The sequence below is a fragment of the Procambarus clarkii genome, unplaced genomic scaffold (assembly GCF_040958095.1).
Source record: "Procambarus clarkii isolate CNS0578487 unplaced genomic scaffold, FALCON_Pclarkii_2.0 HiC_scaffold_1167, whole genome shotgun sequence".
In the NCBI taxonomy this organism is placed as follows: Eukaryota; Metazoa; Arthropoda; class Malacostraca; order Decapoda; family Cambaridae; genus Procambarus; species Procambarus clarkii.
In genome coordinates this window covers 27802-41785 of record NW_027190198.1, presented here as the reverse complement: position 1 = coordinate 41785, position 13984 = coordinate 27802, and the positions used below count along the sequence as shown (strand labels likewise).

Here is a 13984-nt window from a genome sequence, read left to right as displayed (position 1 = left end):
ATGAGGGTACCAAAAATGTTTCCCACATGAGGCTACCAAAAATGTTTCCCACATGAGGCTGCCAAAAATGGTTCCCACATGAGGCTGCCAAAAATGTTTCCCACATGAGGCTACCAAAAATGTTATTAACTTGGGCCTGGTAACCTTACTGCATCTCCTCCAATACTTAGAGAATATTCAAGGTAAAAGATACGTCAACTTTCTCCCATCAGAATACTTCTAGAGCAGCTGGGCTGTGATAGCTGTGTAGGCTTGCAGGATGCAAGCAGCAGTAACTCGGTTAATCAAGCAATTCAAAAGATAAGTCCGTTCTTCACGGACTTATCTAGATTTCATTTCTAGATTTCTAGATTTCAGGGAACATAAACATTGAAAACCGACCACATGTAAACTTTAGGTATTGTGTAGCTATATTCAAATACATCGTCGAATTATATTGATATATATAGGCGATATATAACAGCAATGTAGACCAGACCACACACTAGAAGTTGAAGGGACGACGACGTTTCGGTCCGTCCTGGACCATTCTCAAGTCACAATCGACTTGAGAATGGTCCAGGACGGACCGAAACGTTGTCGTCCCTTCAACTTCTAGTGTGGTCTGGTCAACATACTTCAGCCACGTTATTGTGACTCATCACCTGCAAACAGCAATGTATCTTTACTACACGTGATTCAAGTACGTTTATTGACACCATAAAAGACTTCTCAAAAGGATAGAGTAGCTTAGGCTATTTCTACCCTCCTAACTGCCGTCCGGTCCAAGAGCCCGGAAAGCCATGTTGTGAAAGGTCCGGCAGCCCTCCTGGGTCTTCCCAGATTCATGGGAAAATAACAATAACAGTTTCTTATGCAGATGAAGAGTCACAATAACGTGGCTGAAAAATGTTGACCAAAACCACACACTAGAAATTGAAGAGACGACGACGTTTCGGTCCGTCTTGGACCATTCTCAAGATGATTGTGCAAGGACGGACCGAAACGTCGTCGTCTCTTCCATTTCTAGTGTGTGGTTTGGTCAACAACAGTATCTTGTATTAGTGTGTTTCCTCCTTTTCACTGTGTGTGGGTACTAAATGTAGCGGTTATTATATGTAGCGATATTGTGATTTTATTGTGTTGCAGGGAGACGCGCGGGGTGCAGCCAGCCATCGTGTACGGCCGCACGTGCGAGGAACTACCGTCACGTGCCCTGCGTTCCCCTCGTTCGCACGTGGTGGCCGCCTTCACCGGCCCCGGCGGCGGCCTGACCTCCGTCAACCGCAGGGGTCACCCTCCCCTCCAGCGAGACGAGGCAGATCTTGACTACATAGATGCCGATGACGCCACGTCTGATGCTCAACCTAATGCCTACGTCACCTCCCAGAAGCCTCCCCCACGTAAGACGCCATATGCAGATATAGCTGCATACTTCCGCAAACGAGAGCCTAAGTCGCCTGTTCATAAGAGATCACGTGATGGTGTTAGTGAGGGACGCAGTATGGATTCACTAGACTGTGAGGCTCCTTCGTGGAGAGGGGAGGCGCCCTCACCACTTTCCCCAAACCCGGGTCGGGCCCCTCCTGCAGCCTTCCTCCAGTTTGGTGATGGGCCCCTCAACTACGGCCTTACTCTCCCCTCAGATAGTGGTGGTTCAAATAATGGTTGTGTTAATGGTAATAATGGTGTTGATGGTGCTAGTAGAAATAGTTGTAGCGGTTATGAGAGAAGTGATAGTGATCTTGCCAATCATGTTGAAAGTAACGGAGATATAATGGAGGAGGGTAGTTATGATGCAGGTGTCTGGTCTAGTAGAGAGAGTACTGGCCACAGTATAAACACGGACAATATGGGCATGGTAGAAGCCGTGCTGGTTAGCTGCAGAGATGAAGGTGGGGGGACAGTCAACAAACTCATGATGCAGCCCACACTGGATGATAACCTCAACCCTCTCATAATGGTTGACACCCCGGTGCAGAGTACACAAGTCCCTTTAGATAACCAGACTTATGATTCTGACGCCCAGAGCATCCCCACCCAGACCGACAATGCAGACAGAGTATGTGAAAATGGGAACAACAATCCAGACATCAGCCCTCCCGATGACAACCTCCCATATGAAGCCAGCGAGGGTGGATTGGCCAGTCAACGGGCCAAGTTCCTCACTCTGGATTTAGTGGAAGCTGGGGCAATGGCAGGTCAGTCTGCCTGGCTCCATCCTGTCAATTGACACTTACCTAATCTGCACCTTCGTGCCTTGGACGCATGCCTGTAAAGCACTGATGTTCTTCAGACATTATATCATGACACTCAGGATTAGAATTAGCCGCGTTGAACACGAGGAGTCACAATAACGTGGCTGAAATATGTTGACCAAACCACACACTAGAAAGTGAAGGGACGACGACGTTTCGGTCCGTCCTGGACCATTCTCAAGTCGATTGTCACACTTTCTAGTGTGTGGTTTGGTCAACTTAGCCGCGTTGAACACGAGAGCATGACTGCCCTGTGTCAGAGCCACCTGCAGACGGTGCCCCTCATTAACCCAGCATGTACATACCCTGCGTACTGTTGTGCTAGTCGTCATTATTATAAATAATATAGGCGCACTAGTTATAAGATTGGCTACTTCCAACTAAATCTGATTTTTTTAAGCTTTCTGACTAGGCTAAGGTTAGTATAATTGGTATAAATTTCATTTTAGGCATAATAATAATATTAAAGCACTTAAAAACCCAATCCATCACATATTAAAGGAACTTCATATTACTGAATCATTTCTAAATCCTTTTTTTCTTAACAAACAATTGTCATGCCTCAATTTAAGTATAAGTCCTCCAAAAGGATTTATTATACAGTATTGATACTCATGTATCCTTCATTCTGACCATTTTCTGCTAATCACCAAGATTGTATATACCTATCAGCATTCTTCAGAGGTTATTCATATTTATGTCTAGACAGCATTGACTCTGCCTGCAATGAAGTAGTTACTGGAATCACCGTTCCCGCTGTCATTACTCTAGATGAATGTGTGTACTTGATCAAGTTTTAAAGTAAACAATATATATATTTTTATTTTTACATGAGGAGGCGCTTGTTTTGATGCCTTGCCCTCAGCCGTACATTCTCAAATCGAAAGATAATTCGTAACTGAAAGACTATGCAGTAGTCTTATGCTGTTCTCCTATTTTTATCATCAATCTCACCATGTTTCATAATGTTGTTTTTGAAGCTTAATAATTTGTTGATGGTAGTTCATAACAGGCCAATAAACGAAGGGCTTCGAGTAAATCCCATGGAAACAATACGAAGCATAGACTTATCTCCTTCAAACTGTTGTATCTTTTGAATCATATTTGTTTCACTTTGCCCATCATACTTCACATTGCCATATGTCCGAAGCACATTATTTTCCATTTGTTCATATCAAACCATTTTGTTATAACATCAACGATTAGATCTACACTTTTCTCACATTTTTCATGCAGTAGCCTAGAATATTTTTATATTTTCCGGCATTCTTACTTTCACACCTTGCACTGCACATTTGTTTCAGTTTGCTAATGTATTCACCGTGCATTTTTTCACATTTGTAGTGCCTATATAATAATGATAGCTCACGATAACTCTTAAAATATCATCTGGTTAATGCTTGCCATAACTTGATCATCTCAGATTGCACATTAACCCATCTCGTCACTGTCAGCCTCTATTAGCATCTTAATTTAGTATTGCGAGTACAATATCAGGACGTCATTCCTTACATGTATAAACAACAGTGAAAGTATGCATGCTGACAATGTCACTATAACGACGCTGAAAATTAGACACCCAAACCAACACATCTGAAAATTAAAATTAACGATGTTTCAGTCCTTGCTGGACCATTATCAAGATGTGTAAGTCATTACATGGACTTGATAATGGTCCTGGACGGACCGAAATGTCGTCAATTCTTTATTTTCTGATTTGTGTGTTTGGTGTGTATGCATGTTGACTTCAATAAATGTATGTCTCCCAAGTCATGTGATGTATGCAAGTATGTGAGTCTTAATTGTTAATAAATTGTTGTGGCCAGATAATACTGTACTTGGTTGAACATTAATTGTTCAAATATATTAATCACACTGAATCACTTACAAGAAAATGGTATTTTATTTTTTATTTTTTGTTTGCTTTTGTAATTAGACTTGGCTTAGTAAATTTTCCAATAATTTCATAATATTGTATGCATATTAGTACTGTATTTTAATTTTTACATAAATTTAAAAATTGCACATTGAAGGAAATAGTTCTACAGCTATCTACAGCTATCTATCTGTAATCTACAGCTAAATTCAATAATCTCTTCCCCTTTGTGTAATGTAGTGTTTGAGTCCTACAGTACTGTATTTGTAAATACAACAAACACAACTTCCAAGTTGGGTGTGCAATTATGTAACTATACAATATCATACATTATATGTAACTATACAATATCATACATTAATATGAATTATATGGCCTCCCATATGACATATAGTATGTGACCCATATAATATATATTATATATCTTCACTGCCTCACATTTCTGTGGTGGATCTGAAGTACATTATAAATTACATGATTCATTATTTTGATTAAATGTTGATTTTTCAGTTTTATTCCTTTGTTGAGTAATGTGTTCTTGTGTGCATGGGTGTGCTTGTGCATTATGTGTATTCGTGTTTGTGTCTTGCAGAACTGATTGGGGAATACATGCATTTTTTCATTAAACTTTATATACATATTTTATAGGAGAATAGTCATTGCCTGTAAAAAGTTGCAATAAAGTTACTTAAACAATAATCCAATAAAGAATCGTAACAGGAATATATGTAGCAGATACAGTATTAAGATTTCTCTCATATGGGTTTTTTCATTCCATACAAAATGACCCTCAGAATACCTTTCAAATGTTGTTTTCAGTTTCATTTATTAGTGTTCTCTCAATTAGTCCCGAACCCAGACCTGAAGAGGAGCGAGACAGAGGAGATTGCTGGCCTTCTGAACTGGAATCGACCTCATAGGCGTGCGTATGGTCTGTCCACAACACTCTACGAGCGCCATCCAGTCACCAGCGAGCGTGCCGGTGGGTATTGTCACTGTGCGATTTCTATGATTAGTTACAGTTACTGATATTCACCTTATTCCTCTTATATATCATAATCTATAACTATACAGCATTATCTATATTTATAGAATGATTAATAATTATTATTAATCATAGTACTGTAGAATTAAATATAGATAATGTTGTATAGGTTTACACAAAGATTTATGGTAAAGTGGAAACTGATAATGATATTGAGGCCTTACAAAGAGATCTTCATGAACTCCATAAATGGTCAGACGACTGGCAAATGTGTTTTAATATCGACAAATGGAAGACCTTGCACGTGGGGCATAACAACCCATGCCACAACTACCAAATTAATAGCATTACATTACATCAGATTGATGAAGAAAAGGACCTTGGAGTCAAATTTCACTACTCATTAAAAGTTGCACTACAGAGGTGGGTGCAGCAGTCAGGAAAACTAACCAAACTCTTGGGATAATCAAGCATACTTTTGACTATAAGGAAAAGAAGGAAATGCTTTAACTTTATAAATCTCTGGTGCAGCCCCACTTAGATTACTGTATCCAAGCATGGAGACCTCATTTTCAGAAGGACATAGCTGCTCTGGAGAAGGTGCAACACCGGGCAATAAAAGGTGATTCCAGAGTCAAGTCATCTCTCGTATCAAGAATGCTTGAAGGCCACAGGGCTAACAACACTGCAAACCAGGCATGACAGGGCAGATCTCATTGAAACTTTTAAAATACTGAACAAGTTAGAGGATGTTAATCTGGATATTTTCTTCAGGTCAGATGTAACACAAAGAGCAATGGTTTCAAGCTCAGCAAGCCACAATAAAGGACTGAAAATGGAAGATGCTTTTTTACCCACAGGGTTATTAACCCATGGAACTGCCTACCCGCCGTTGCCATAGATTTTATCTGAATTTCCCTGAGGGTCACTGACACTGGTGGCCTCAACGAGGACAAGAAGTCGCCGGCTTGTCGAAAGTTTATAACTGTATTTGCCTTGATAATCCTTTCCAGTTGGATTTTGAAATTGAGAGTTAGGGAGTCCTTACTCCCTAACTCTGGGAGTTGCCCAACTCCCAGATACCTGGGAGTTAGGCAACTGTTGTGGATTGCATCCTAAGGAAGGTCAGTAGTTGACCCTGATGGGCCTGGGTAAACCTAAGTACTGGCTGCCTGTTCCTGGCAGCGGGACATATAATCTCACCTTGGCATTTCTTTGCATAAAGCACTTATGCTTGATAATAAAACTGACCTTCCTTTGGATGTACTGTACAGTATTACCCTTCGTTTGGGACCGGAAACCGGTTAGGCAAGTTCAAATTTTCCTAACCAGGTCAACTACTGTACTTGATGGCTAGCTCTCAGATCCTTAGTGACTGCTAGCTTAACAGAAGCATCTGGTGTACCCTAGTGTAAACATCTTGCCATGTTGACGAAACCACACACCAGATGATGAAGAGATGACGATGTTTCGTTTCGTCCTGGACCATTATCACAATCGACTTGATAATGGACCAGGACGGACTGAAACGTTGTCGTCGTATCTTCATCTTCTACTGTGTGGTTTAGTAATTATTTTTCAGCCATGTTATTGTGACTCATCATATGCATCTTGCCATGTGCAGACATCAAACCTGATTGATTAGGATTGAACACTCATCTCTGGGCTTCCCGGAAACACTCACTTCCCACTGTACCATGATGGGCTAAAAATATCTCAACAACCTGAAGTTCTACTAGTCTTGACATTTGGAAGGAACCAATTAGTACCTGTAATCCATTTTTGTTATGAGATAACTGTCCACACACTCGGGTATTGGTGATGATGCTTCCCCACCTACTCTTCTATTTCTTCAATATATAAAAATTGGAAGAGAAGTACTGTAGGGAAATAATGTAATATGAAAAATTACATCTCATACAAGGCAAAATAATTAACATACAATATAAGGAGGAATTTGACTGAGATGTCAGGAATTAAATCTTGCACTGAGGAAAGGATCACTCAAATATATCCATGGAAAAAGGATTTATAGATGTAGCTAGCCAATTAGTTGTTGAGATGTAAGTCTCGTCCTAATCACACACTCGGATCTTGATAAAGCACTCAGGAGAGTGCGAAAGACTTAGTGTAAATTCCTTACATAAATTTCACATATACACAAGTGTGGGGTTTTTGTCCTATGTTATTATGTCTGTGAGAAGACATTACTAATGGTATACCATTACATCAGCAACTTTTATTTAATCTACTAATTTTTAATGTTTTGATGGAGAGATTGAAAATAATAATAATTACTTGTTATATTAACAGGTAACCCAATAGCTGATGCATTTGGAGTTGTGGCACGTGAAGACAGTGCCATCCTGGCCTTGGCTGATGGGGTCAACTGGGGGGAGAAGGCCAGTATAGCAGCCAGGTGTGCCATTCACGGGTGCCTGCATCATCTCAACACGGCACTCTACTCTCCTGCTGCCTCGCCGCCAGAAACCACAACAGTCAGTTCACCGACATCTAGTTGATAGCTGGCATTCTAGTGATAAAATAATTAAACATTTGTTCTGAATAAATGTGCATATTTTTATCAGAAGAGGTTTTAAATTCATAATTTCTTCCAGTTGATTTTGTTTTGTTTTTAGTCCCTTTTAGTTATAATTTGGGTGCACTATCATATGTAATAACTAGGCCTATGTCAGGTTATCAAAACTATATCAAAGTGGCAAGTCTCACAATATTATATAAGTAAATAGACAGATTTAGGAATGATAAAATTAAAATTACCATAATTAAAGTTCAGTATTATGAAGGGAAAAGGATGACAGCCATCAGGTGAGAGAGAGAACCAAGCAAAAATGCACGAATCATAGAGACAGCATTTGAGAATGACCTATAGATGGAGGCATCTGGAAATTTGTTGAGGCTTTGATTAAAAATGTATTCTGTGAGCTACTCTGCTGTATGGCATGGCAAAGCATGTCGGATGTATATAAGTAATTGTTAACATGCTGCTTTTTTCCACCAGGACATCTTTGTGGCACTCTTACGATCATTTCATGCAGCACATAGCCTTATCCTTCAAGAAGATGGAATGTTAACTACTCTAACTGCGGCTGTTGTTGCACCACTAGCAAACAAGGAGCAGTTTGTGGTGTGTGTGTGTAATGTTGGAGACTCGCTCGCTTATGTCTATTCTCAGAAATATGGGGTGCGAGAGATCACACAAGGTAGGATAATCCGGTAGTCATGAATCTTGAGTATAATTAGGTTTTAAGTTACTATTTACTGTATCACATGAGTTAAATATGCTATAACTATTTTTGACATTGAAAATGTTATGTGATTTTACAAATAATTTTTTTTTCTCCATAATTCATCTATGTTAATTTGGCATTTCAGGTTCACACGATATTTACAGTATGCGTGATATGCGAGATGCCTTGGGCGCTTTGGGGCCTGTAGATGGTCAGAATCCCGAGTTGAACAATTTAACTTGTTCGTTAACCTATTGTGATTCTGGAGACATTGTCTTTCTGACCAGTGATGGTATCTCAGATAACTTTGATCCAGTTGTTGGAAAATTTGCAATTCCTAGGAAAGAAAAGGAAAAAGAGAAAGAGAAAGAAAGTAAGAGTTCTTCAAAAGAATCACAAAGTACAGAGAAACCCAGTTCAGGAGCCAGAGAGCAGCAGAATGGATCCCAAGAGAGTCAAGGCGAGGGACACAAGCCACAAAACTCAAGAGAATCTCGAAGTAGTGGACAAAGTAGACGAAATGGTGAGCGACACCAACCCACCCGGCAGCATTCACAGCAGCAGCAGCAGCAACAGCAGCAACAACAGCAGCAGCAACAACAGCAGCAGCAACAACAGCAGCAGCAACAACAACAGCAGCAACAACAGAGAGGCAGAGGAAGAAGACCTCAACCGGGAGTGAAAGAACAACCAGTTTGTCCTGGACGAGGAAAACAGGTGAGGAATCTTTTGCAGATTTTGAGTGTACCGGTAATTGTTGCAACTTTAAATCATTTGCATGAAATAATTCCAAGTATCACCAGTGTTTCTTCATATGGCTTGTATAACACCGTAATTATATTTATCAAGAAAACATTACCGATTTTTATCTTGTTAGATTAAGTATAGAAAACCAAATTTTTACTTATTCACATTATTCAAACCTTTTAACTGAGAAAGAGATTAAAAATAGAGATGTAGGTAACTACAGTAGATAGAGTTTTAGATAGATTTAGACTTGTTTTATAATATACCTGAGAATTTTTCTTTTTGCTAAAATAGAAGTCTCTAATAACCAATGTAATCTTAAGTGCATAATTGTTATCTTAAGTGATCATAACTTTTCTTATTATCCAACAGCCTGTAAACAATGTTAAGTCAGTAGGAGCTGGACTCCCTGACGACGAGGATGTGAGCACAGATCCATTCCTTCCACTGGTTGAGGCTCATCAAAGACATGAACTAACACTCTTGCGTATGGAAGATCTCTTACGTTGTGGCCTGACAAGCATGGGTCCTGTCACAAGTGCTCAAGGCCTCTGTTTAGAGATGGTTCACTTTGCCACGAAGTTGACAGTGGCTAAACGGCGCATTCTAGAGGATCCAGACTTGTATCCTCCAGCTTCAAAGGAACTCTCTAGATCAGACCAACGAAACAGACGTAGAAAGGTTTGTTTTAAATGTATTAAATTTTGTGTTCATTGCCTAACCCAATTTATTCATACTTAATTACAAATACAGTAATAGAAATAGCCACCTAAAGCTTTTTAATTATGGAGTATATTCCACATCAGTTTGTTTCCCCTTTAATTTTTTTATTTGTAGCAGTTGGTTTGGTAAAGAGCACAACACAATAACTATTAAATTAGTAAATGATTAAAAGTGGTTATTTGGGTCTAAGGATATCACTAATTTAGAAATTTGTTAATCTGTAAATTGTGACACTATACTATCTTCAATTAGTGATGTATAATTTTGTTATAATATTCTGACAGACTTACAATGGACATATTTTGTAAATGAAGTGTGTACTGCATTAAGGCTACATTGACAGGAGCCAGTATGTATTACAGACAGAATGTATTAGTGGAAACAATTTGTTTTAAGCTTTTCATTTACAAAATTGGCTTAAGTGTTATTTTGTAAGATTAATACACAAAAATGTAAACTAAATATATATATACAAATATGCAACAACAATTAAAAACACTGATCCAAGTACAGTATGCGGAAAACCACATTTGGAAAAATTCATGTTTTTCACTATCTTGCTCTGATGAAGGCGAATTGAGCCAAAAACGCATTCAGCATTCTCTAATTTTTCAAATGAATTTGTTTCCATGTATATACAAATGTACTATTCAGCTTAATGAATCCTACACAGGTATGCGAAAAGTTGGCTTTGGTGCCTGGCAAGTTGGACCATGCAACAGTTGTGGCGTATACAGTGGGGACCTACCGAGAGGAGGATTCTGTCGAACCAGACGATGAAGTGATCAGGAAACCAATATTTAGGGCAGCCCCTTTGGCTTCTCCAGACTCGACACGCAGTTTAATTTCTCAGTTGGACGAGGTCCGACCTCCAGATCCTCCTTCTGCCAGTACAAGTAATGCCATAACACATTCTCATAGGGATGAGTCTGCTTCCCCAAAAAAGACAAATCAAGGCCCAGCCGAAGGAAAATGGGGAGAAAAGGGAGGACCAACACCACGTAGCTACTCGCAAAATAAAGAAAACCTAAGCCCAAACACAGGTCAGGTACCATGCAGGGCAACCTTAATAGAGACTATTGTTTGAGGTTGATTGGTCTACGAATTATATCTTCTGGTAACTTTAGGCACTTTTTTGTTAAAAGAAACCTTAACAGTTATATAAGTTGAGTAGTGAAGTAAATAACATTATTCCCTGCAACATTCCCCACCTTTCAGCCTCTGTCCCTGCCTCTCTCAAATTTAGAAGAATGTAGTAATATGAGTGAATAATGAATATTTAAGTAGCTATGATTATGAAGTACTCTACTGTTCTGTATTAAAGCTCAAGTTTCACAACTCAGGAATACCTTTTTATTCCTTCATGTTATGCAGAGCCTTCTGCAGTTACAAAATATGATATTAGCACAAATAGCTCTGATAATCATATTTAAAAGCTGACCAATTTGCTACGCTAAGATGGTGAGAATGGTTGTGGTAGCAGTCTTGTTTGATATACAGTATATTGTACTAGCAGAGATAATGTCAAGAGGAGGCGTCGGAGGACTAGGGCCCTTTGGTGCTCGGAACAGGATCATAAAAGGCAGTCTTACAACAAGAAAAAGGCAGTCTTACAACAAGATGCGGTTGATGAGGTGCATAGGTATACGTTAAGTGAAACTATCTGTGATGTTAGGAACAAAGATCGTAAGTATATAAACATATTGTATTACATTTTCATTGTGTTTGAACACAATTAAAGAAGCTATATCAACATTGATTTTTGAGAGAACTTACAATTAATATTCATTCTAATCTATGAGATTATTGACTGTTGTTCTTGATGTCCCATGAGGTTATCAAAATAGAATACAGTATATTTAATATCTGATTAAAAACTTATTTTACCCATAATGTGAGAGATCACATTCACACACCATTTTGCATTTCCACCAATCATTCCAGTGCATGAAATGCTAGTCTAGTCTTTTGTAGCACATTTCATGACTCTTGTAATGCCATAATCTTTCCGAGAATACGTTTTTGGTTTTTAATTGCTTTTGCTTCTGTGAGCACATAATACAGATCTGAAGAAAGTATTTACATTATGTAATTCAATAGAAACAGCATTTTCTATTATGTACAATGGTCATTCAGCTTCATTTAACTTGTTTTTTTTATAATGTTGATGGATGAAATTTCAGCGAGTTACTTACTTCAATAAGACAACTTGGAAATTTCCTCCAGCCACAAAAATTTTGATTTTATTCAGTTTTAGGTGACATGAGCATTGCAAATTTGCTAATGCTTATTTGAGTCAACAGTTTCACTAACAAGACGTAATTTGACTGCATTTGTTAACTAAATTGAAACTATTAATTATCATTTGTTTGTTTATCTTATGGTGATAATGAAGTTATAAATGATGATGCTGTTTTTATTAAAGTATTAATGTTTCTGAAAGTCATTGTCAGTATCATGACATCATCATCATGCATTTCATATTAGTTCAGAAATGGGATTGAGTATAGGAGTAATAATTATGACAAATTTGAAAAATTCTTAAATAATAATACTGTTGTTGAATTGCCAGTAATAAATTAACAAAATTTCTTTGATCAAATTAAATTTGCAAATACTGTATAGTTTTAGTTCATCAATTTGAATCTCAAGTATCTCATCAAGTGTGTATCTCATACACACTGTTGTTGGAAGCAGTTTTATCAGCTGAATGGTCATCAATAACACATTAAATAATAAATTATTTGTTGCATGCACTTTGAGCAGCAGTTTAAATCACATACCTATTTATGTCCACCTTACAAATGTGGATACAGTACTAATATAACAGCACTATCGTTGCCACAGCAGAATGTCCAGAGTACCGAGTCAGACTCGTACGTCTATACTCCTGTTTCAATACTTAGTAACTTTATAAGAACAAGTTTTCACTCACCAGTGCCACCTTTTAGACACATTTTAGTACCATGCAAATGTATAATAAAGATGTGAATATTGTTATGTTTGATTTTTCCAGTCATACATTTTTTCACAGGTGATATATGTTGGCCAAATCACATGCACTAGAAATTGAAGAGACGACGACGTTTCGGTTCGTCCTGGACCATTATCAAGTTGATTGTGATGAGATGAGAGAGGCAACCGCATTAAATAAGTCAAGAGAGGTCAGGAGACAGAAATCCTGGAGGAAGAAATGAGTAAGGCAAAAGGTACAGAAAGTAAGGTGTAATAGAGGGTGTAATAATAGGAGTAAGAATGGGGACATGAGAGAAACAAGAGAAAGAAAAAGAAAAATGAAAGAAAGAAAAAATGAAGGGTAGGCTTATGTTAGGTCATGTTTGTTAGAAAGTTTAGAACATTTGAGTATGTACTGTGAAAGGGAAGAGTCAACAGCAACAAAGTCAGGACTAAGGTTCATGTTGGGTAGGTTGTGTATCGGAGCAGAATCAATAGGACTGCATATGTGTAGAGTAGAGGCAGGAAAGATTATTTTAGAGGAAGACAAATCAATAGGATGACCAGAATCACAAACATGACATAAGAGAGCATTGTTAGTGTCTGCAGACTTAACACTTCTTTTGAGTTTCTTAATTTTGTCATTAAGTGTATGGCCAGTTTCCCCAAAGTATTGGAGAGGACAAGATGAACAGAAAATAGAGTAGACACCAGCAGCATTAGAAACGAGAGAAGTGTAAACCAGATTACTACGAAGAGTGTTAGTTTGTCGAAAGGCGAGTTTTATGTCGTGAGCACGAAAGGTATTGGTAAGAGTTTTGAGTTAAGATATGAAGGGAAGGCAGAGCACAGTGCTACTAGTGTTGGAAGGAGGTTTAGGATGAAAGAAATTTTGTTTAGCTTGAGAATAGGCACAGTTGATAAAATGTAAAGGGTAACCAAGGCGAGAGAGAGACTTGTAGATAAAGGAAATTTCAGAATCAAGAAACTGAGGGTCGCTGATGAGTAGAGCGTGGAGGAAGAGAGAGACGAGGACACTTTTCTTAACAGAAGGAGGATGGTAGGAAAAGAAGTGAATGGACATGCCACTATGCATGGGTTTGTAGTAGACAGAGAAAGAGAACCCGGACACAGAGCTGTGAATGTGAACGTCAAGAAAAGGAAGGAGGGAATTAGATTCCCATTCAACTTTGAAATGGATGGAAGGAGC

The 13984-nt window shown here is 38.5% G+C and overlaps 1 protein-coding gene across 1 annotated transcript; it reads left to right on the top strand.

Annotated features, from left to right (window-relative positions):
* The first annotated feature begins 1333 nt into the window (after nucleotides 1-1333).
* On the top strand, nucleotides 1334-12815 carry LOC123749740 (uncharacterized). Its single transcript, XM_069320979.1, has 8 exons — nucleotides 1334-2180; nucleotides 4961-5095; nucleotides 7412-7596; nucleotides 8121-8322; nucleotides 8495-9066; nucleotides 9469-9777; nucleotides 10493-10862; nucleotides 11336-12815. Exons 1-8 carry the CDS (start codon nucleotides 1484-1486, stop codon nucleotides 11470-11472), a joined length of 2607 nt encoding a protein of 868 aa, XP_069177080.1. The 5' UTR covers nucleotides 1334-1483; the 3' UTR covers nucleotides 11473-12815.
* The last annotated feature ends 1169 nt before the right edge of the window (nucleotides 12816-13984 follow it).